We start from the raw sequence: 24973 nt of genomic DNA, 5'->3' as shown, positions 1-24973 counted from the left end.
GCCTGTTTCCCTTTTGTGTTTGTGGGAAGTTAACTTTGTTTGTGGCACTTAGCTCTGTAAGCTTCACGGTTGTTTCTTTCGTTTGTTGTTTTGACGGCAACATTTTAAAATAAAAGTAAATGTAAGCTCACCAAGCTGCACTTTGGTCTTCCTTCAACGAATGCCGTGACAGAACTTCCCACCAACAAGGGACCAAGCAGCGTGGTGAAAGGGACTCCTAGACATGGGAGGAGATCCTGGACTGTAAGGGACCCTGGAGGCAGGCTTGTTTAGTATCGCCGTCCAACGGAGTAGATAAAGACAGCGAAGGAGGAGTGGCGGCAATATGAGGAGGCAAGTCAGCAAAGCAGGCACGAGAGGCAGCCCCAAAACATTTTTTGGGGGGGCACACAGGGAGATTGGCGGAGTCAGGTTATAGACCTGAGACAGTGACTAGTCAGGCACCAGGTTATGCGGCTCTGCGTCGTGTGTCTCCAGTGCGCTCTCATATCCCGGTGTGCTCTCTGCAAGCTCCCCGCAGTTTCCGTGCTAGAGTTGGCATTCAGCCAGGAGGGTTTGTGCCGGATCAGCGCTCCTGGTCTCCAGTGCGTCTCTTCGGCCCAGGTTATCCTGCGCCAGCTCTACGCACGGTATCCCCAGTTCGCCAGGAGAACCCAGTGAGGCTTGTTCCAGCTCCCCGCACGTGCTGGGCTAAAGTGGGCATGCAGCCAAAAGGAGAGGTGCAAGTGCTAAGCACCAGAGCTCCAGTGCTCCCCCACAGCGCAGTTCAACCTGTGCCTGTGCTCTGGAGGTGCCGGGCTAGAGTGGGCATTCAGCCTGGAAGAGTGGTGCCAAGGCTACGCACCAAATCACCAGTTCTCCCCCACAGCCCGGTTCATCCTGTGCCTCCTCCAAGGACCAGGCCTCCAGTAGGTCTCCCCAGCCTGGTTCATCCTGTGCCTTCTTCACAGACCAGGCCTGCAGTAGGTCTCCCCAGCCTGGTGAGTCCGGTGCCTGCTCCACGGGCCAGTCCAGGGCCTCCAGCAAGGGTGCCCAGTCCGTGGCCCACAACGAGGGTGCCCAGTCCGGGGCCCACAGCGAGGCTGCCCAGTCCGGGGCCAGCAGCGAGGGTGCCCAGTCCGGGGCCGCAATGAGGATCCCCAGTCCGGGGCCCACAGCGAGGGTGCCCAGTCCAAGGCCCGCATCGAGGGTGCCCAGTCCAGGGCCGGCAGCGAGGGTGCCCAGTCCAGGGCCCGCAACGAGGGTGCCCAGTCCGGGGCCCGCAGCGAGGGTCCCCAGTCCGGGGCCCGCAACGAGGATCTCCAGTCCGGGGTCAGCGACAGGGGTCCCCGCACCAGAGGCAGTACCAAAGTGGGTTGAGCCAGAGGTGGAGCGGGGTCTACGTCGCACCAGAACCGCCACCGCGGATAGATGCCCACCCAGACCCTCCCCTTTAGTTTCAGGTTTTGCGGCCGGAGTCTGCACCTTTGGGAGGGAGTACTGTCACGCCCTGACCTTATAGAGCTTTTTATGTCTCTATTTTGGTTTGGTCAGGGTGTGATTTGGGTGGGCATTCTATGTTCTATTTTCTATGTTTTTGTATTTCTTTGTTTTGCCCGGGTATGTTTCTCAATCAGGGCAGCCTTTTTCCCTTTTGTGTTTGTGGGAAGTTAAATTTGTTTGTGGCACTTAGCCCTGTAAGCTTCACGTTTGTTCCTTTCATTTGTTGTTTTGTTGGCGACATTTTAAAATGAAAGTCTATGTACGCTTACCACGCTGCACTTTGGTCTTCCGTCAACGACGGCCGTGACAAGTACACTGAAACTGCAATTCTCTTCAATGTTTTTCAATGAGGAAAATGTGGAATTGGAATTGGGTTTAATTTCTGAAAGGACTAGAATTTAAATGGAATTGACCCCAACCCTGGTCGCCACAGATATTCACTTCATCATGACCGAAAATGCTCTGTAGGTCAATATGATGGAACCAGTATGGTGGAAAGAGTATGGTGGAACCAGCTTCCCCCTGAAGCTAGGGCAGCAGAGTTTCTGCCCATCTTCTGAAAACATACCTCTTCAAATAGTATCTTAAATAATCCCACGACATCTATATACACTCAACTAATAAACCACCTTGACTGGCCTGGACTTTGCTGGACTAGAACAAAACCATTCATGTCCAGTCTTCAAGGATCCAGTATTTCAAAACACAGCAACACAAATCACTGTGAATCTTTGAAAAGAAACAACTGAATCACACATTTGAACTTTATATTATATTTTAGATACATTTTCATTTGAGCGTTCTTTTTAGTCCAGGAGTAGGCTGAATCTGTGCCCGGGACACCAAAGAGCACAGTATGTCTTTGAGATATACACTACAGTTCAAAAGTTTGAGGTCACTTAGAAATGTCCTTGTTTTGGAAAGACAATCACATTTTTTGCCCATTAAGATAACATCAAATTGATCAGAAATACAGTGTAGACATTGTTAATGTTGTAAATGACTATTGCAGCTGGAAACGGCAGATTTTTTAATGAAATATCTACATAGGCGTTTTGGCTTTTCTTTCAAAAACAAGGACATTTCTAAGTGACCCCAAACCTTTGAACGGTAGTGTACATTATACAAAACGCTATATTGGTCAGCAGTAGTAAGTATAATGATCACCCCATTATAACTAATATTAGAAAGGAACCATAAAATATGTCAGTGCCAGCTCCAGCAATCTGTAGAAACTTCAGCAGTGATGCTAGAAGAGGGTACACCATAACTCTAACCCGACAAAGTATACCAGCGAGGAAGAGGCAAAGCGAAAGTTTTCCCTCTCGCCGAAATCTGTCCACAATAAGCCCAATGCTATTCTATGGGTTTATATTGAACCTAAGCTTGTCGCCTACCTTCCGCCTTTGGGGGAAATGACTCTCACTGTTAGGGCGGAGACATGAGCATCTTGTCATTATGTCCAGTGCCTTCAGAAAGTATTCACAACCCAATGCTTTTTTAAATTTGTACTAATTAATTAAAAATGAAAAGCTGAAATGTCTTGAGTCAATACATATTCAACCCCTTTGTCATTGCAAGCCTAAGTCAGTTCAGGAGTAAACGTGCTAACAAGTCACAATAAGTTGCAATAATACGTGCAATAATAGTGTTTAACATGATTTTTGAATGGCCATCTCATCTCTGGAACCCAAACATACAATTATCTGTAAGGTCCCTCAAATTCAGAAGGGCACATATTGGTAGATATGTAAAAAATAAAAATAAGCAGACATTGAATATCCCTTTGAGCATGGTGAAATTATTAATTACACATTGGATGCTGTATCAATACACCTAGTCACTACTAAGATACAGGCATCCTACCTATTTCAGTTGCTGGAGAGGAAGGAATCCACTCAGGGATTTCACCATGAGGCCAACGGTGACTTTAAAACTGTTACAGAGTTTAATGGCTGTGATAGGAGAAAACTGAGGATGGATCAACAACATTGTAGCTACTCCACAATATTAACCTAAATGACAGAGTGAAAAGAAGGAAGCTTGTACAGAATAGAAATATTCCAAAACATGCATCCTGTTTGCAACAGGTCACTTAAGTAAAACTGCAACAAAAATTGGCAGAGCAATTCACTTTTTGTCCTGAATACAAAGTGATATATGTTTGGGACAAATCCAATGCAAGATATTACTGAGTACCACTCTCCATATTTTCAAGCATAGGGGTGGCTGCATCATGTTATGGGTATGGTTGTAATCGCTAAGGACTGGGGAGTTTTTCAGGATAAAAACACAGGCAAAATCCTAGAGGAAAACCTGGTTCAGTCTGCTTTCCATCAGACATTGGGAGATTAATTCACCTTTCAGCAGGACAATAACCTAAAACACAAGGCCAAATGTACACTGGAGTTGCTTACCAAGAAGACAGTGAATGTTTCTGAGTGGTTGAGTTACAGTTTTGACTCAAATCTGCTTGGAAATATATGGCAAGACATGAAACTGGTTGTCTAGAAAATATCAACAACCAATTTGACGGAGCTTGAAGAATTTTGAAAAGAAAATTGGGCAAATATAGTACAATCCAGGAGTGCAAAGCTTTTAGAGACTTATCCAGAAAGACTCACAGCTGAAATCATAACATGTATTGAATCAGGGGTCTGAATACTTATGTAAATTAGATATTTCTGTATTTCATTTTCAATGAATTTGCTAAAATTTCTAACAACATGTTTTCCTTTTGTAATTATGGGGTATTGTGTTTAGATGGGTGAGCTTTAAAAAAATGTAATCCATTTATAATTCAGGCTTTAACAAAACAAAATTTGCAATAGTCAAGGGGTACAGTATGATTACTTTCTCAAGGCCCTGTAGAGATCTCTGAGTGTATTTAACTGGCCTCGTTTCCTGTTCCGTGACAGGCTGTTTTAGAGTGTTGCTGGCCTCGTCTCCTGCAACATGACAGGTTGTTTTAGAGTGTTTCTGGCCTCGTTTCCTGCTCCATGACACTCTATTTTAGAATGTTACTGGCCTCGTTTCCTGCTCCATGATAGGCTGTTTGAGAGTGTTGCTGGCCTTGTTTCTTGCTCCATGACAGACAATTTTAGATTTTTGCTTTCCTCGTTTCCTGCTCCATGACAAGCTGTTCTTGAGTGTTTCTGGCCTCGTTTTCTGCTCCATGACATGCTGTTTTAGAATGTTACTGGCCTCATTTCCTGCTACATGACAGAATGTTTTAGAATGTTTCTGGCCTCGTTTCCTGCTCCATGACAGAATGTTTTAGTTTGTTTCTGGCCTCATTTCCTGCTACATGACAGAATGTTTCAGAGTGTCACTGGCCTCATTTCCTGCTCCATGACATGCTGTTTTAGAGTGTTTCTGGCCTCGTTTCCTGCTCCACGACATGCTGTTTTAGAGTGTTTCTGGCTTCGTTTCCTGCTCCATGACATGCTGTTTTAGAATGTTTCTGGCCTCGTTTCCTGCTCCATGATAAACTGTTTCAGAGTGTTACTGTACTCGTTTGCTGCTCCATGACAGGCTGTTTTAGAGTGTTGCTGGTCTCGCTTTTTGCTCCATGACACCCTATTTTAGAGTGTTACTGGCCTCGTTTCCTGCTCCATGATAGGCTGTTTGAGAGTATTGCTGGCCTTGTTTCTTGCTCCATGACAGACAATTGTAGATTTTTGCTTTCCTCGTTTCCTGCTCCGTGACAAGCTGTTCTTGAGTGTTGCTGGCCTTGTTTCCTGCTCCATGACAAGATGCTTTAGAGTGTTGCTGGCCTCATTTCCTGCTTCATGAGAGGTTATTTTTGAGTATTGCTGTCAGCGTTTCCTGCTCCAAAATAAGATGCTTTAGAGTGTCGCTGGCCTCATTTCCTGCTCCATGAGAGGTTGTTTTTGAGTGTTGCTTGCCTCTTTTCCGGCTCCATGATAAGCTGTTTTAGAGTGTTACTGTCCACGTTTCCTGCTCCATGACAGGCTGTTTTATAGTTTTGCTGGCCTTGTTTCGTGCTCCACAACAAGCATTTTTAGAGTGTTGATGTCCTTGTTTCCTGCACCACGACAAGCTATTTTAGAATGTTGCTGGTTTTGTTTGCTGCTGTTTTAGAGTGTTGCTGGGTTCGTTTCCTGCTCCATGATAAGTTGTTTTAAAGTGTTACTGTCCACGTTTCCTGCTCAGTTAAAGGTTGTTCTATTGTGTTGCTGGCCTCATTTCCATGCTGTTTAGGAGTGTTACTGGCCTCGTTTCCTGCTACATGACACACTGTTTTAGAGTGTTGCTGTCCTCGTTTTATGCTCCATGACAAGCTGTTCTAGAATATTAGTGGCCTTGTTTCCTGCTCCATGAGAAGCTGTTTCAACGTGTTACTGGACTCGTTTCCTGCTCCATGACAGGCTGTTTTAGAGTATTGCTGGCCTTGTTTCCTGCTCAATGACAAGATGTTTTTGAGTGTTGCTGACCTCGTTTTCTGCTCCTTGACAGGCTGTTTCAATGTGTTGCTGGCCTCGTTTCCTGCTCCATGACAGTCTGTTTTAGAGTGTTGCTGGCCTCATTTCCTGCTCCATGAGTGGTTGTTTTTGAGTGTTACTGTCCACGTTTCCTGTTCCATGACAGGCAGTTTTAGAGTGTTTTTTCCTTCATTTCCTGCTCCATGACAATCTGTTCTACAGTGTTGCTGGCCTTGTTTCCTGCTTCATGACAAGCTGTTTTAGATTGTTGCTGGCCTCGTTTCCTGCTCCATGATAAGATGCTTCAGAGTGTCACTGGCCTCATTTCCTTCTCCATGATAAGATGCTTCAGAGTGTCACTGGCCTCATTTCCTTCTCCATGATAAGATGCTTTAGAGTGTCACTGGCCTCATTTCCTGCTCCATGATAAGATGCTTCAGAGTGTCACTGGCCTCATTTCCTTCTCCATGATAAGATGCTTCAGAGTGTCACTGGCCTCATTTCCTTCTCCATGATAAGATGCTTCAGAGTGTCACTGGCCTCATTTCCTTCTCCATGATAAGATGCTTCAGAGTGTCACTGGCCTCATTTCCTTCTCCATCAGAGGTTGTTTTTGAGTATGGCTTCTGTCGTGTCTTTGGCATCATTAAAGTGAAGACTAATTTTATCAAATCAATTCTCTGTAATTATTATTACGTGATTAAACTAACCATGTAAATGTAATTAACCAGGAAGTCGGGGCACCAAGGAAAATCTTCAGATTGCAAAGTTATAATTTTCCTAATATAACTTTTCAGATATTTTAATATCTGACCAATTAGTCTTCTAATTAATGAATCATTCTTTACCTCACGTTAGTCTCATTCCAAACGTCGAAAGTTGTTGGTTATCTGCACAAACCCAGTCTTTGCTACGAATCATCCACACATCAATTGGTTAATAATTGATTTACTAACATACTAAATAATCACAAAAATGCATAAACAAACAACAATATATATGGTTACAAGGAAATGATAGGGGATGTTCCCTAGTGGGCTAAACCGATATGACGGCTTGGTAGACAAATTGACTGAGAATGGCGTGAAAGACAAAAGACACTACACAGTTGATAATTATAATAATTGAAATGCTAATCCTTTGCTCACTCATTCGGGAATAATTGCAATCAATATATATATTTACGCTCAGTGTGTCGCGTCGTGATCTCTGTTGGAATCGTCTGTCTTTCTGTTGCAAAGTTCATTCAAGATTCTCTCTGCGTCCCTGGAGTCTTTGGTTAGATGGATACTTCAGAGCAACATTCAGAAATGTTCTTATAGAATAGATGTTTCGGCGGTTGTCGGTCTTCGCATTCCAGGTCGACATAAATTCTAGCTGCAGACTAGTAATTAGTATCGAAGATTTGTTCTTATTCTGCCGGTATTGATAGTGTCAGAGTTTAACCATTTCCACCAGTGTAGCCAATGCTAGGAATTCAACAATCGTTACAACCCTAGCTCCCTCAGATGACCGAGGAATGCATGGTCTCTACTCAAACCTTAGCCCTCTCGGTAATCAAGGTACGCATGGTCTCCAGTGGGCTTCTCCAGGTGGGGATTATATTCGGAACAGCAGGAAAGGGCTGTCCCATGATGCCAGATCAAGGTCTGTTCTCATGGGCCAGCCAATGACTTAGTTAAACAATAAAATGGAATTGGATTTTCTTTCATTAAACAGTTTAAAATCACATTACATAAATTCACAAATAGTTTATTCTTTACTCATTCATTTTATACAATAATTAGATGCAAATCTCATAACGGAGACTCTTGTATAAACAGGTCACAAATATTAGACAAAATGGACCGGTCGTAGGTGAATTGTTCACCGACCATTTACACATTCTCCAAAACATGTATATTGTTCAGTTCTCAAGTTCTGTGAGGTAGAAGAAGTTCCTTTGTTCTACTGTGAACCCTCTCTCTATAATGCATGAGGGAGAGAGACTCCTCCAGGAATTTATGACCTGAGATAACAGAACCTGGGTGTAAGAGGGAGAGCGGGAGAAGGCACTCGCTATACCCAAAGAGGGCCACGTCATGACACTTGCCTCGTTTCCGGCTCCATGACAAGCTGTTTTAGAGTGTTCCTGTCCACCTTTCCTGCTCCATGAAGGGCTGTTTTATAGTTTTGCTGGCCTTGTTCCGTGCTCCACGACAAGCTTTTTTAGAGTGTTGCTGTCCTCGTTTCCTGCACCATGACAGGCTATTTTAGTGTTGCTGGCTTTGTTTGCTGCTGGGGGATTTAGAGTGATTTAGGGTGATTTAGAGTGTTGCTGTCCTCCTTTCCTGCTCCATGACAAGCTGTTTTAGAGTTTTTTTCCCTTGTTTCCTGCTCCATGATAAGCTGTTTCAGAGTGTTATCATCCTCGTTTCCTGCTCCATGACAGTCCGTTTTAGAGTGTTGCTGCCCTCGTTTGCTGCTCTATTAAAGGCTATTTTAGAGTGTTGATGGCCTCGTTTCCTGCTCAAAGACAAGGTGTTTTTGAGTGTTGCTGTCATCGTTTCCTGCTCCATGACAAGCTGTTTTAGAGTATTTTCTCCCTTGTTTCCTGCTCCATGAAAAGCTGTTTCAACGTCTTACTGGCCTCATTTCTTGCTCAATGACAGGCTGTTTTAGAGTGTTGCTGTCCTCATCACCTGCTCAATGACAAGCTGTATCAGAATGTTTTTGCCCTTGCTTCCTTCTCCATGATAGGTAGTTTTAGTGTGTTGCTGGCCTCATTTCCATGTTATTTTAGGGTGTTGCTGTCCTCGTCTCCTGCTCCATGACAGGCTGTTTCCGTGTGTTGCCGTCCTCGTTTCCTGTTCTATGACAGGCTGTTTTAGAGTGTTTTTGGCCTCTTTTGCACCATGACAGGTTGTTTTATTGTGTTGCTGGCCTCATTTCCATGCTGTTTTAGAGTGTTGCTGTCCTTGTTTCCTGCTCCATGATAAGCTGTTTTAGAGTGTTATTGTCCTCCTTTCCTGCTCCATTACAGGCTAGTTTCGAGTGTTGCTGCCCTTGTTTCCTGCTCCATAACAGGCTGTTTTAGAGTGTTGCTGGCCTTGTTTCCTGCTCTGTGACAGGCTGTTTTAGAGCATTGCTTTTCCCTTTTCAGCCACTATATTTGAGAAGCAGACTGTTGGACTGTGTTTCTATCAAGCTCAATTATACTTGACAGGTGATATTTTCTCAAATAGATGGCAGCTGGGCGCATAATGAAGTATGATTTTTTTGGGGACAGGGAAATTAATTTGGTCATTTGGTCATCTGTTTGATGTTTTGATGAAAATTACATTTTGAAATTAATCACATTTGTTGTTTCTTTTGGAGATAATATGTAAATGTTGCCTTTTAAATGCAAGTGTTTTAATTGCAAGAGATGGGTTCTAGCCCCAGAAGAAAGTAGCACTGATTAGACCAATTATTATCATAACATACGCACATGCACACACACACACTCATCAACATCACCGTCATCATCCGTTCACTCCTAGTAGAATAGATAACACTGCTCTAACTCTGCAGAGAATGCCCGAGGACTGATCTTTTATGTAAAAGTGGATTTGTCACTGTGTCACTGTTTGTGAGCTGTAGCTGTAAGCCACCACCCGTTCCCCACAGTGGCCTGAGTACGTGTCACTTATCTAGATACTGCACAGGCTGATTCCTGCTCTGATTTCAGCTCCCTAGAGCACAGAGAGAATTTACTAGAAAGACCCTCAACGGCCCACCATGATGTCTTTGTTAGTCTAGATTGAGGAAAGAACATCAATGGGTTTTCTCACAGCCTAATCTGTTTTGTGACAAATGTCAATGTTGTTTTTAAATGGTGTTTCTCTCGGTGAGAGGAAAAGTAGCACCTGAAGCTATGTTAAAGATGGTGGGAAGTTCTCCCACTTAAAAAGATGAGAGAGGTCTGTAATTTTCATTATAGGTACACTTCAACTATGACAGACAAAATTAGAAAAAAAATCGAGAAAATCACATTGTAGGATTTTTAATGAATTTATTTGCAAATTATGGTGGAAAATAAGTATTTGGTCAATAACAAAAGTTTATCTCAATACTTTGTTATATACCCTTTGTGGGCAATGACAGATGTCAAACGTTTTCTGTAAGTCTTCACAAGGTTTTCACACACTGTTGCTGGTATTTTGGCCCATTCCTCCATGCAGATCTCCACTAGAGCAGTGATGTTTTGGGGCTGTTGCTGGGCGACACGGACTTTCAACTCCCTCCAAAGATTTTCTATGGGGTTGAGATCTGGAGACTGGCTAGGCCACTCCAGGACCTTGAAATGCTTCTTACGAAGCCACTCCTTCGTTGCCCGGGGGGTGTGTTTGGGATCATTGTCATGCTGAAAGACCCAGCCACGTTTCATCTTCAATGCCCTTGCTGATGGAAGGAGGTTTCACTCAAAATCTCACGATACATGGCCCCATTCATTCTTTCCTTTACACGGATTAGTCATCCTGGTCCCTTTGCAGAAAAACAGCCCCAAAGCATGATGTTTCCACCCCCATGCTTCACATTCGATATGGTGTTCTTTGGATGCAACTCAGCATTCTTTGTCCTCCAAACACGACGAGTTGAGTTTTTACCAAAAAGTTATATTTTGGTGTCATCTGACCTTATGACATTCTCCCAATCTTCTCCTGGATCATCCAAATGCTCTCTAGCAAACTTCAGACGGGCCTGGACATGTACTGGCTTAAGCAGGGGGACACGTCTGGCACTGCAGGATTTGAGTCCCTGGCGGCGGAGTGTGTTACTGATGGTCCCAGCTCTCTGCAGGTCATTCACTAGGTCCCTCCGTGTGGTTCTGGGATTTTTGCTCACCGTTCTTGTGATCATTTTGACCCCACGGGGTGAGATCTTGCGTGGAGCCCCAGATTGAGGGAGATTATCAGTGGTCTTGTATGTCTTCCATTTCCTAATAATTGCTCCCACAGTTGATTTCTTCAAACCAAGCTGCTTACCTATTGCAGATTCAGTCTTCCCAGCCTGGTGCAGGTCTACAATTTAGTTTCTGGTGTCCTTTTACAGCTCTTTGGTCTTGGCCAGGAGTGGAGGTAATGAGTGGAGGACAGTGGAGCCTCTTAAAGAAGAAGTTACAGGTCTGTGAGAGCCAGAAATCTTGCTTGTTTGTAGGTGACCAAATACTTATTTTCCACCATTTCCACCATTTCCACCAACAAATTCATAAAAAATCCTACAATGTGATTTTCTGGATTTTTATTTCTCATTTTGTCTGTCATAGTTGAAGTGTACCTATGATGAAAATTACAGGCCTCTCTCATCTTTTTAAGTGGGAGAACTTGCACAATTGGTGTCTGACTAAATACTTTTGTGCCCCACTGTATGCACACACAAATAAACACTTGGATATGACTTGGACATGAGCATGTCCCTGTTGTAATTGAAGTCTCAGAATTACACCAGAGCACACCATAGCTGGGTATCAAGTATTTTGTACAATGGTGTACAATCCTTAACACATTATCTTTGTCCGTGGCAGATTGGCAAACGTCAGGAATGGCTAGACTCTCTCTCTCTCTCTCGCTCCCTCTCAAAATAATAAAAACTGTTATGGCAGCATGTGACATCTGTTGTCTCCATGACAGTCGAAAGGCACCTGTGTGATGATGTCAAATGTGCTACTACCATCACATATAGAAGCAGAGTGAGGGTCAACATCAGAATGACAACATTGAAAATATCTCTGTTGCTGACACTTGTGATGACGTAGTACACACAAAATGTACTTTTTTATTTACTTCCTGTTTTCACAATTTGCATCTGTGCTATTACACCTGAGATTAAACAGAAGAAGAAAAATATGGAAAAGAGAAAAAACACTACCAAACAAAATGGGGTCTGTTCTTTGATCTCTTCACTGGTGATGCCCGTCAGGAGAATCTAATTTTCATCTTATCCTCCTTATTTATTTATTTATTTCTCACAACTGAATCCCAATTAACTTCACATCAGCAATCAAGTGTAGCAAGCGTGGGTAAGAGGCCACATACAGTTTAGATGAGTAGAACCTAGCTGAACTTCTCTCCTCAGCCAACTATAGGCTGGGGGTGACATGGTGACATGTCTCAATCATGCTCTTGTTTGGTGTAGCAGTGTGGTGGTGTGGCTATGAGGTTGCTCGAGGGGATCACTGAGGTTGAGGGAGGCATTGTGGGATTCTTTTGGGTCTGGGGGTCGGGGGCTCTTCCGGCAGCTGCTCTGTAGCAGCACAGAAAACAGAAGATCTCAGTCTCTGACAACACCCACCCACACTCCCCGTCCCTGTTTCATTAACATATGTCCCACGTATTGGTTGGTTGTTTGGGTGGGGGAGGGAGGGTTTACTATGTATCGCGTCACATAAAAAATCTACTTTACAGCAGTTGTCCTTTGATTTCTTCCAGTTACTATAAACTGACCGCATATTATGAAGTGAGAAGTAAAAACCTCAGTAAACACATTACAATAGCCATTTGTTTCATAAATTGTGCATATGAAACATAGAACAAACAATGATTTTGTGGTTATTGTGGTTGTTCACACAGGCAATATTTAATTCCACAAAAGACAATACTATATTCAAAGACATATTGATTCTCATCAATCAATCCATGCATCATGCAAGTATAAGACCACAACACTGCAGCTGGTAGGGATGCTATTAGATTTGTCTGTGTAGTCATAGCTAAATACAAAGTACATAAATAATGACTTCTCGAAATACACCAGCACAGAGGTTTTGGCCAAGCAGCACTCTCTTTAATGATGTCTTGGCATAGTGTTATATTAGCTACTACTGCTGTATAGAAAGACTGTTTCATCCAACTAGACAGAGAGCCCGGTTGCCACGGAAACCAAACAGACTCCCTGTTTGCTCGAGCTGAATGTGTGTGAAAGCTCCAGCTTACTTATTCAGTATTGTCTGTTCATTTGTGCATATAAAAAGGATGGAACATGCACAAATGGAAAAACATTCAATGGGAAATATAGAAAGGTGTACTGTGGACAGAATAGCACTTGCACCCTAATGTTGAATAGCAAAGTCTGTTTTCTGGCATACTGAGTTTGAGACACTATCTGCAGTCCAACAATTTGGCAGGGTTGATTAGTATGCTACAAGTTATAGTAAATTGCTCTGTAAGAATCAGAAACAGTATCCCATCGGTAGACTATATGTCCTGTGTTACACTTCTATCTGTCGGATCTACCAAACGTAACCCCAAAGCCTCATTGGATATGATTGGAGTTCCATTCAGTGCACCTTGTCTCAATGATACCTGCTCAGATTGCTTCAACATGGCATGCATGACGTAGCATTACTATGGTGCTGTAAACACTCCAACACAACATGGAATTTGGCAAACCATTCAACTCATACATACGTGTTGTGGTAGATTATGTTCCTGTACTAATGCTCAGAATAGATCCTTACACATGACTAGACTCAAATGAAAGCATATGTTAATTCCGAAGACCAATTATCCCTTTGTCGCCATGGCTACCATAGATCTGTACTGAACATGTTATTACGGTGCTGGATCGTTAATAAAAGTTGATTGCTCCACTGAGCGTCATTGCCCTAGTTGTGCTTTAGTTCATTTGAAGAACAACACCACCAATGTAGGGGAACGTTCAGGAGCGTAGGCCTCACAAAAAGACAAAATTAAATGTCTACTGGTCTACCAATGGAGAGGTAGTCTGGCACCACGTTGCTATGGTAACAGTGGAGCAGCCTTGGCTGATGAGCTACTAAAACACTGTAAAATGGGTTTTACATGTTTCTCGATCTCTGGTGTTAGATTTTCGATGAATCCCTTTCCTACTGTAGTACAGTATGTCACATTGACTTTAACTTACAGCGAACCATACATTAATTTCATGTTTTGGGTTTGTACAGACAGATATAGTTTGACACTATAATGTTTCAAGGACCAGATTAAAACAACCCAGAAGAAGGGCAACATCCACCCTTCAGGACTTCCTGCTGCATATCACACTGGTTCCACTGCATTGAGGGACAACGTAAACAACAACTGTAAATTAATTGTGAGAAAAAGCATGCTTACAGAGCTGTCCCCTGGCCCTCCAACTCAGCCTTTCCATGCCCTGTCCCCTGGCTAACCAAGCCTTTACATGCCCTGTCCCCTGGCCCTCCAACCCAGCCTGTACATGCCCTGTCCCCTGCCTCCTCCAACCCAGCCTTTACATGCCCTGTCACATGGGCCTTCAACCCAGCCTTTACATGCCCTGTCACATGGCCCTTCAACATAGCCTTTACATGCCCTGTCTGCCACCAGAATTGGCCCCTACAGCCATCACAAGATTCATATATATTTATTTATTTTATTTCACCTTTATTTAACTAGGCAAGTTAGTTAATAACAAATTCTTATTTACAGTGACCGCCTACCCCGGCCAAACCCGGACGACGCTGGGCCAATTGTGCACCACCCTATGGGACTCCCAATCACGGCCGGGTGTGATACAGCCTTATACAGATAAAGGGCAAGATTGAGATGGTCCTCATTGGATACGATGGACAACCAATCAAAAACAAAAAATACAAGCATGGTGGAAAACTAATCAAAATAAGCAATACAGGTACGATGGACTACCAATCATATGCAAGCAATACAGTCACAATGGACTACCAATCATAAGCAAGCAATACAGTCACCATTGACTACCACTCATAAGCAAGCAATACAGTCACCATTGACTACCAATCATAAGCAAGCAATACAACCACAATGGACTACCAATCATAAGCAAGCGATGCCCCTCCACTGCTATTGTGCAGTGGAACATTTAGGGCCCGATTCAATCAGATCCACTTCAGCCGAAATCCACATAACTGATGTTTTGACGGTGTCTGAGGTGGAACTGCGTTTGAGCTGTCAAATACCCAAGTGGCTCCTGGCATTATACCTAACGCAGACATTGCCATTGGCTACACGGAGTCGCATTAAGATAAATCCCATGCAGCCTTGTTTACAAGTTGGAACAATGGGATGTGAGATGGAATCTACACCTCCATTACTATGATAGAAACCCTCATTGTTTGGTTTAATGATTTTCTATTTGAGCGTCATTACTTCTATATAGCCTACACTTTCTCCTTCTGAACTTCTAACACCAGTGGGATGGGTGTGGCTTCGTGACAATGATCATAAGAATAACACATCATCCAAACACAGAAGAAAGTCTCAATATCCTCAGGTTGTCATTACTGTAAGAGAGTAAATTAAATTCCAACACTATGCTGTGTGTTTGTGCAACAGGGGCACATCGATTGCGTCATAACTATAGCAGCCCCATTTGATTCCACGTTCATTTAGAATGGAGTTGACCGAGCCAGGTCTCGCTAAAAGGTCAGCCGTACTAGAAGTTTTTTATTGGATGGAACACAATTACCTTTACTTTCTTTGTGAGGGGAAGAGCCGAGTGGAAATCAATCTGTCAGATAATTTATGCAACTCCCCCCATTCTCTCTCCTTCTCCAATTCTCTCCAGTCACTGCTTAGCCACAGTAGATGAACTAGGTCTTGTACTAGATGGGTGTGGGTGGGGGCAGTCAACTCTGAGAATGTCATCTCTTGGTGAAAGAACTGTGTGTACGGACTGTAGCTCATTGTAATGGTCTGTGTGACATATCTACCAGGTCAGCCTGTTTCTGGTCTCTCGAATGGAGGAAATCTACAGTCCCTTATTAAGAACAGAACACAGAGATGTATGTATGTGTCTTTCGGAGGGGTTGGGTTAAAAGTGGAAGTCAAATTTTGGTTGGACCTTGTGTCCAATTGACCAATAAAATGATCTTACTCTTAAAAAAGGAGAAGAGACCTCCCTCTATCGATTAGACCCCTCGTGGTGGTTTTGAATAGATATGAATCATCCTGTCCCCTTTAATGGACCTGGGCTGCTTAGCTGCATACTGATACCATGTCTGTCTCATACATGGCATTACATAAGCCTGTTCAATGGGTTGTTTGGATGGAGAATAAGACAATTCTCTCCATCTCTCTCTTTGTCTGTCTGAGTTTCTATCTCACTGCCTCTCTCTCTGGCCATCCTCCATCGCCCACTCGCTACTCTGCCCATCACCGTCTGTCACTCTCTCTCTCTTTCTTTCTCTCTCTCTCACATGCATACACACACACTGACACACACAAACATGCACACACACAAAGATGTTAGGTTTTTGATGAGAACAGGTAATAAGAAATAAACCTACAACAGCGGCCCGATTAAAATCGCAATCATATTGTTGATTAAAGACAACCTCCTCTCCATCAGAGGGGTAGTGAGCTTAGTATCTAGTATGGCTAATGAATTCATCCACCATTGCAAATATCTAGATTAGAACAAACAGAATAAATCATTTGGGCATTCCAAATTGACCCAGTATCAAATTGACTACACAAATATTATGATATCAAGTCTCCCTGTGGACAGGGATTCACGACTCATTTAACCCCTTCATTGCCACACCTTTTTAATGGAGCTATGTACCGAGGATTCCACTGCATTTAACATGTTTGAATCTTCCAAATTCTGAGCTAAATGGTGACCAGTGGATATTAAGGGGTTAAACCAGACAGAGAATTATGATGCAACATGTATATACTGTTGCTGAACCCACTTACAGCATGCGCTGTATGACATATTACTGTAAGTTGAAATATAAACAGCGCTTATGATCTGTATAGGCACACCTGTTTGTCTGTGTCCAAATGTGATGAAGGGGGCAATTTTGGCCTAGTCCCAGATTTGTTTGTGCCATCTTACCAATGGGTCTAGGCAGGACAATATATCCAGCACTGTGTATACCTTGTGTTGTCGATGCCCTTTTGAAGTGTAGATATTTATGTGAACACCTGCTCATCGAACATCTCTTACCAGAATCATGGGCATTAATGTGGAGTTTTTTGATGCTATAACAGCCTCCACTCTTCTGTGAAGGCTTTCCGCTAGATGTTGGAACATTGTTGCAGGGATTTGCTTCCATTCAACCACAAGAGAATTAGTGAGGTCGGCACTGATGTTGGGTGATTAGGCCTGCCTCACAGTCAGCATTCCAATTCATTCCAATGGTGTTTGATGGGGTTCAGGTGAGGGTTTTGTGCAGGCCAGTTAAGTTCTTCCAAACCGATCTCAACAAACCTTTTCTGTTTAGATCTTGCTTTGTCCATGGGGGCATTGTCATGCTGAAACTGGAAAGGGCGTTCCCCAAACTATTACTACAAAGTTGGAAGCACAGAATTGTCTACAATGTAATTGTATGCTGTAGTGTTAAGATTTCCCTTCACTGGAACTAAGGGACCTAACCATGAAAAACAACCCCAACCGTTATTCCACCTCCACCAAACTTTACAGTCTGCACTATGCATTGGGACAGGTAACATTCTCTTGACATCCGCCAAACCCAGATTTGTTCATCGGACTGCCAGAAGGTGAAGCGTGATTATAACTTCTTCAGGCTAGGGTCCTTTTTTCTCAATTTCCACGTGACTGACGTGCCCAAAGTAAACTGCCTGTTGCTCAGGCCCTGAAGCCAGGATATGCATATAATTGGTACCATTGGAAAGAAAACACTTTGAGGTTTGTGAAATGTTAAAATAATGTAGGAGACTATAACACAATAGATATGGTAAGAGAAAATCCAAAGAGCCAAAGAGCCCATGCTATTACAATGGAAAGTATAGGGAAATAATTAATTCTAGCTCCCAGTAGGCAATTCCCCTGGCTTCCACAGGGTGTCAGCACTCTATGTTCAAGGTTTCAGGCTTGTTTCTTCCAAAATGAGTAAGATATGTGATTTTTAGTACTGGGACATATTATTGGAAATTCGTGTTTGGGCGCGTGAGGAAGACAAGACGCACCTGCTAATATCGGTTTCCTATTGAACATACTTCTTTCTGTATTAAATATTATAGTTTGATTCCATTTTAGGGTATCTGAGGAGTCAATAGAAACGTATTTTGACTTGTTTTAACAAAGTTCAGCGGTAGATTTTTGGATTCCTTTCTCTGCATGTTGAACAAGTGGATTACTCAAATCGATGGCGCCAACTAAACAGACTTTTTGGGATATAAAGAAGGATTTTATCTAACAAAATGACACTACATGTTATAGCTGGGACCCTTTGGATGACAAATCAGAGGAAGATTTTCAAAAAGTAAGTGAATATTTAATCGCTATTTGTGAATTTCTGAAACCTGTGCCGGTGGAAAAATATTTTGATGTGGGGCGCCATCCTCAAACAATTGCATGGCATGCTTTCGCTGTAATGGCTACTGAAAATTGGATAGTGCAGTTAGATTAACAAGGATTTAAGCTTTCAACCAATGTAAGACACTTGTATGTACCTACATGTTTAATATGCATAGTTTTTATGATTATTTATTTGAATTGTGCGGCCTCCAGTTTCACTGGAAGTTGTCCCGCTAGCGGAACGCCTAGCCCAATATCTCCAGAGAACGTGTTTCCACTGCTACAGAATCCAATGTTGGCAAGTTTTACACCAATCCAGCCAACGCTTGGCATTGCACGTGGTGATCTTAAGCTTGTGTGTGGCTGCTCTTCTATGGAAACCCATTTCATGAAGCTCCCGACAAACAGTAATTGTGGTGACGTTGCTTCCAGGGGCAGTTTGAAACTCAGTTGTGAGTGTTGCACCCAAGGTCAACGATTTTTATGCATTACGCGCTTCAGCACTTGGCGGTCCCGTTCTGTGAGCTCATGTGTCCTACCACTTCACGGCTGAACCGTTGTTGTTCCAAGACATTTTAACTTCACAATAACAGCACTTACATCTCTAGCAGGGCAGATATTTGACGAACTGACTTGTTGGAAAGGTGGCATCCTATGACGGTGCTACGTTGATAGTCACTGAGCTCTTCAGTAAGGTCATTCTACTGCCAATGTTTGTCTGTGGAGATTGATGGCTGTGTGCTCAGTTCCACTCTTTTTAAGGGGTGTCCACATACTAGTTTGAGTCTCAGATGTCAAGGACTGCTGATACATAATCATACTTGTGGTCCTTCTCCTTGGCAAAGAAGTGCTCTGCCTTCAGAATCTAGATTGGAACAGGGACTGTGAGTAAATAGAGTTGTCGCTACAGTGCCTTGGATATACTGTAGCCTACAGTTTGATACACGATACTGGGTGTGTGTAGGAGCCAGGAGTGTTGTTTATCAGGTCCTAGATCAGATTAAAGATAAGATATATTTGAGTGAACACATCAAGATCGCTCCAGTGGGATAAGGATGACATGTTGATGTGGTGCTGAACAGAGAATTAGGAATTGGATGAAGTTACCCCTAGAGGCTGATCTAGGGTCCATTTTTTGTTTCCCCTCATAACAGTTTGGGTTATAAATGGGGAAGGGGAAGCTGATTCTAAATCTGATGACTCACTCATCAAATACCTGGCAGGGGTGGATGTGTCCTCTCATTGGTTGAACATACAGCAGCAGCCTAGAAAGCAATAACATCAAGCTTAATATTGTTTAGCTGTTCTAACTTGCTTTGACAGACAAGTGACATCTATGCACAGTGACTCCATATAGAGCACATCAACGTGGACAGACTTGACCTGGCTGCCTCTGAGGCAGGGAACAGGCTAAGCCATGTCATATGGGACTTGACCTGGCTGCCTCTGAGGCAGGGAGCGGGTTAATCCATGTCATATGAGACTTGACCTGGCTGCATATGAGGCAGTGAGCGGGCTAAGCCAAGTCATATGAGACTTGACCTGGCTGCCTCTGAGGCAGTGAGCGGGCTATGCCATGTTATTTGAGACTTGACCTGGCTACCTCTGAGGCAGTGAGCATGCTAAGCCATGTCATATGAGACAAGAGAAGATGACTTAGTTTTACAATTAATATTTATTATTTATGATATTACTTGAAAAGAGTGTTTGAACAAGTGTGCAATTGATATTTCAGCTCTGTGTAGTTTAGAGATATGCCACTTATGTGTGAATGGAGGATTCTTAAATGAGAGGGGTGTGTGCCCAATGGCACCCTATTCCCTATGTAGTGCACTACTTTTGACCAGGGCCCATAGGGTTCTGGTGCACTATATAGGGAATAGGGAGCAATTTAGGAAGCGGATTGGTTAGGGAGTGTGTTCAGGGCAGGCTAAGGTCCACAGAGTCCTGCCTAACCTCGATTTCTGACCGGCCCAACTTCCTAGCATATTAAATATTTCACAGTGTTCTCTTTAATAGTGGGATATGGTTTTAATGAAAATGCTTTCTGCATACATCTGATTTTTGGTAATTTGTGAAAAGTGTAAACAGCATGAATACTACATCATAACGAAGTCAGATTGCAGATGAATGCAGGAAATTACAGCATGGCAAGTCAACCATAATCTTGAAAACGAGACCCTAGGGACTTCAAAATTGTGGGAGGCAATGCAGATGTCTAGAGAGACTATGTTAACCATGTAAATAAGGGACTTTTGATGTGTTAAATCATCTGTTTCTTACAAGAGACTTTATATCTCTTCCATGAGACCCCAGAGAGGGAGTGTTCATTGTTTTGAAATTGGTCAGTGGAAAATCATCAAGACACAATAGTGTGCATAGACACACGTATGCACAAAGGCACATGCAGGCATGCACACAGGCACACACACACATGCACACATGCATGCACACACGCAGGCACACACGCATGCACACACACACACATACACACAGTGGCAGCCTCTATCTACTCTCCTAGAGTTGGCAGCAGATCTAGAATGTACCAGATGTACTCTTGATGGCACAATATGGCATCTCTCCTGCCATAGCTTTGATACATGGTAGAAGTACCACTGGCCCAACAATAATTTATTCAGTACATTTGTACACATTCTTGTTTTTCTTCTGGTCACCATTAAAGCATAGACAACAATATCCCAGTAATGGAATTATTCTCAGACTTACTGCCTAACCTTTACAAAAATGTCTTTGAGAAAATGTCAATCCACTTAATCAGATTATGAATGATCTTATCCCACAAGGCATACTGTAAGGGAAGCTTATGCCCTCAGCCTGTAGGGGAAGCTTATGCCCTCAATCTGTAAGGGAAGCTTATGCCCTCAATCTGTAAGGGAAGCTTATGCCCTCAACCTGTAAGGGAAGCTTATGCCCTCAACTTGTAAGGGAAGTTTATGCCCTCAACCTGTAAGGGAAGCGTATGCCCTCAACCTGTAAGGGAAGCTTATGCCCTCAACCTGTAAGGGAAGCGTATGCCCTCAACCTGTAAGGGAGGCTTATGCCCTCAATCTGTAAGGGAAGCGTATGCCCTCAACCTGTAAGGGCCCTCAAGCGTATGCCCTCAACCTGTAAAGGAAGCTTATGCCCTCAACCTGTAAGGGAAGCGTATGCCCTCAACCTGTAAGGGAAGCTTATGCCCTCAACCTGTAAGGGAAGCTTATGCCCTCAATCTGTAAGGGAAGCATATGCCCTCAATCTGTAAGGGAAGCATATGCCCTCAACCTGTAAGGGAAGCTTATGCCCTCAACCTGTAAGGGAAGCTTATGCCCTCAACCTGTAAGGGAAGTGTATGCCCTCAACCTGTAAGGGAAGCTTATGCCCTCAACCTGTAAGGGAAGCTTATGCCCTCAATCTGTAAGGGAAGCATATGCCCTCAATCTGTAAGGGAAGCATATGCCCTCAACCTGTAAGGCAAGCTTATGCCCTCAATCTGTAAGGGAAGTGTATGCCCTCAACCTGTAAGGCAAGCTTATGCCCTCAATACAGCTTGGTGATTTAGCTAATCAGAGTGTCTTTCATCCCAGTGATATCATTCTTTCTTTGCATGAAAAATGCCCCATTTACTGGTTACATTGTCAGGACCTAAATTCACTGTCTCACCTAATGAATAGCAAATTGATCTATGTAATTTTAATAGGGCTCCTATAAATGTCTCTGTGCCCAGTTTTTATTGTGCTTTCTCAGCTGAAAATGTATGTTTTAAATACAAAGGGAAGTAATGTAATGCCTTGTAATGTATAGTGCCATCTACTGGTTTAAAAGCATACAGTCAAAACCTTGAGAAGAGCTTCTCGCTCTCTAGTAATATGCAGTATATCCCCATACATAAAAAATAAATAAATATAAATATATTTATGTATTGTATTGTCAAAAGTACTGCCAATTATTAATGAGTGTTTTTGACCAGTGGTTTACTTGAGTTTGAATTGGTCCATTGACAGATTTGTTGACTACAGACACGGTTATCACATATCTATTGTCCCTATATGTTCAAATAAATGATAAGAACACATATGACTAAAAGGCTACGGTATGTCCAATCAACATGCTTTCAGCTTTTTCCCTTCTGAAGAGCATAGAAATAATCTTCCTGACCGGAAAAGCTTTTAAATGGCATATGTGTTTAATAAGTGAGGCCAATCTGTAAGTTACAATGAATCCATCTGCTTCGTACTTACAGTAGACTAGTAAGGGAATGAAGCAATCTACAAGTATTTAAGAACATCTCTGACATCCCAATCATGGGTATTCATGGTGTTACTTAGATAGAACCCAAGCTGTGATTGACATGTCATCACCGTTCTATCAATCCAGCATTATCAGGCATCTGTCGCGCGATGCAATGAGGAGCTTTAATGCAACATGCTTTTATATGAAAAGTGTGGAATCTATATATAATAATCAATGCCTACTATTTAAAATATAATTTTGATATACCTCCGAGACGTTTTTCAAAACGAACTGTCGCTTGGCAACAGCTAGATGAAATTGGTAGCCCATCTATAGAGCGCGCGCTCATTAATAGCTCAGTGCACAGATCCAATCGAACCTATTATTTCTAAAATAAACTATCAAATACTGTCAGTTTTAAAATATATATTGTTGCAGTTGATTGTTCCCAAAGTAGATATAGAAATTGCGCTCAAGAACCTAATAACATAACGAATGTGTTAGGCAAGATTCTAATCCACAAACACTGGAAGTAGGCTATGCAATAACCTATATCATATTTCTCCCCGAAGGGAAGCAATTATTTGTATAATTTCATTCTTACACTTTATTTCTTTCTTTCTTTCTCTTCCACAGAATTACATCTAATGTATACCGGATATAGATCAGTTTCCTTATCAAGGTAATGACGAAATAAGGATAATAAATGCACATAGACTATTAAATGTGGAACCATAAAGGCCTGCACTCAGGTCTTTATGGGTCTTCCAAGACCATGAATTTTCCATTAACAGGCTTGAATGCCTTTTGACCTCAGTCAGGTCTTTCATTGAGATGATAAGCTATTGCAAATTGTGAAAATATTTCACAAAAGATAATTAAAATATGTTGAATTTGATTAAAATATGAACAAAACGAAGATTGATATTATTCCCCAGTGCTTATCATGCATTACATTACGCGCGCCTGTGGCATGGGAGTCATCACTGTGACTGAATGTTACTGTGGAAACCAACATTACCTTGTCATTTCTCGTAGAATCGAAGATTAACAATGATCTTATTATACAAACACAAACAGCCTACTTTTCTATGTCTTTCCACAACAGATATGGTTTCACGAACTAAAATAAGCGCACACAAATTACGCATGCACCGTTTCAATGTAATTTAATATATCAATTGATAGTTTCGCTGTGTTTCTATTGATATCTTTGAAGGGGAATGAAAATGATGTGCATTTTATGTAAAGAGACTTGAAATAGGTTGCAGTTGTTACTTACAACAATTGGTGACAGCAAAACTGTTTGCTACTTCCAGATTGTCAATATGGGGCGTCAATCTGAATTCGGGTGTGCTGAATTGAACCATTCCTATCCGAAATGCACTGTACTCCTGATCAGCACCCCTTGGAAAGAGTCCACCTGTAATAGAAACAATTGGACATCTCAATATACTTGTGCATAGACTATTCCAATATGTTGTATTGTTAATTTATTTTATATATTTTCATGACCACCTTTCATAATGCATTGGCACAATCACTAGCCTACTTGCTGGACCTATGTCCAATGATATATAATTTCAATTAACTTATTTGATTGATACATACCAATTTGTACACTTTGAGAGCCACCAAGCGCCAAACCCCATAAAACTGGTAGAAAGAAAACCGATGAATTCATAAGCTTAGGCATTTCCACAACAAATGTGCCCACATCCACCCAAGAACGGAGATATTCCTTGTTTACACAATAATGGTCTATGTTAGATCCGACACATATTGAAGACTTGCTGTCAGGGAAAATTCACTGGTGACTATTTTCTTCTGCAGGTGGTTTTTGTATAGAAAATTAGGGCTCTTGCTCCCTTTTTCCAGGTCCAACAGTGAAGGAATTGTATATTAACTGTCTCTTCCGCTCCTCTTTCTCGCGCTGTCCTCCTGCGAGTCGTCGACACCTCCTTTAACAAACAGGAACACTTCTAGTCTCTGCTCCGTGCGCTGGAGATCGTTTCAGCATCACGAACAAGCGACGAATGTTAATGAGATGCGTAAAGACACGAGAGGAGCCGAGCGCGCAATCCACTTCCTCGCGACGCCCAGGGCTCATTAGTGTTTGTACATGTTAGTTTGTTGAGCGTATAATAGGAGACTAAATATGTGGCCTTGACTTTTTAAACCTGCTAAGATTCATGGCAGACCATAAGGGCAATCTCATCATCTCCAGGCGTCTTCGTGTTAAACAAGTCATTATTGAGGGGTTAGCCCTTCGCTGTATCACTCTGCACTAACAACTTAGCAAATACTAACATGAATTACATCTTGAATAAACCTATGTGTGCCCTTCTGATAATCAGACTCACAGTCACTATAACATTACAGCATGTGGATAAGCAAACAAATGCCATGCCGGTTTGAGAGTGGCACCTTAGTTCATCCATGGGTAGTGGGTGCCATGCTCAAAAGCATGTAGCTGTGTCAGCTATTGACCAATGCCTGCTTCATAGGCTTGAAACATTCATGCATTGTTGTCTATATCTCTGAGACATTTAAATTGC

The 24973-nt window shown here is 42.5% G+C and overlaps 1 protein-coding gene across 6 annotated transcripts in view; it reads right to left on the bottom strand.

Moving 5' to 3' along the window:
* LOC112221056 (glutamate receptor 2) overlaps window positions 1-24436 on the bottom strand; it is a 56229-nt gene extending 31793 nt beyond the window's left edge. For all 6 annotated transcript variants that reach the window (XM_024383127.2, XM_024383129.2, XM_024383128.2 and 3 more), the window contains exons 1-2: window positions 24027-24436; window positions 23698-23838 (exon numbers count right to left, since the gene is read on the bottom strand). In XM_024383127.2, coding sequence (XP_024238895.1) covers window positions 23698-23838; window positions 24027-24111 — 226 coding nt within the window. In that variant the 5' untranslated portion in view covers window positions 24112-24436. The remainder of the gene's footprint in view (window positions 1-23697; window positions 23839-24026) is intronic.
* Window positions 24437-24973: the final 537 nt, after the last annotated feature.

Source organism: Oncorhynchus tshawytscha, linkage group LG21, assembly GCF_018296145.1.
Source record: "Oncorhynchus tshawytscha isolate Ot180627B linkage group LG21, Otsh_v2.0, whole genome shotgun sequence".
Classification (NCBI taxonomy): Eukaryota; Metazoa; Chordata; class Actinopteri; order Salmoniformes; family Salmonidae; genus Oncorhynchus; species Oncorhynchus tshawytscha.
Note: the sequence above shows the minus strand (reverse complement) of the source record. Positions and strands in the feature narration are given on the sequence as shown.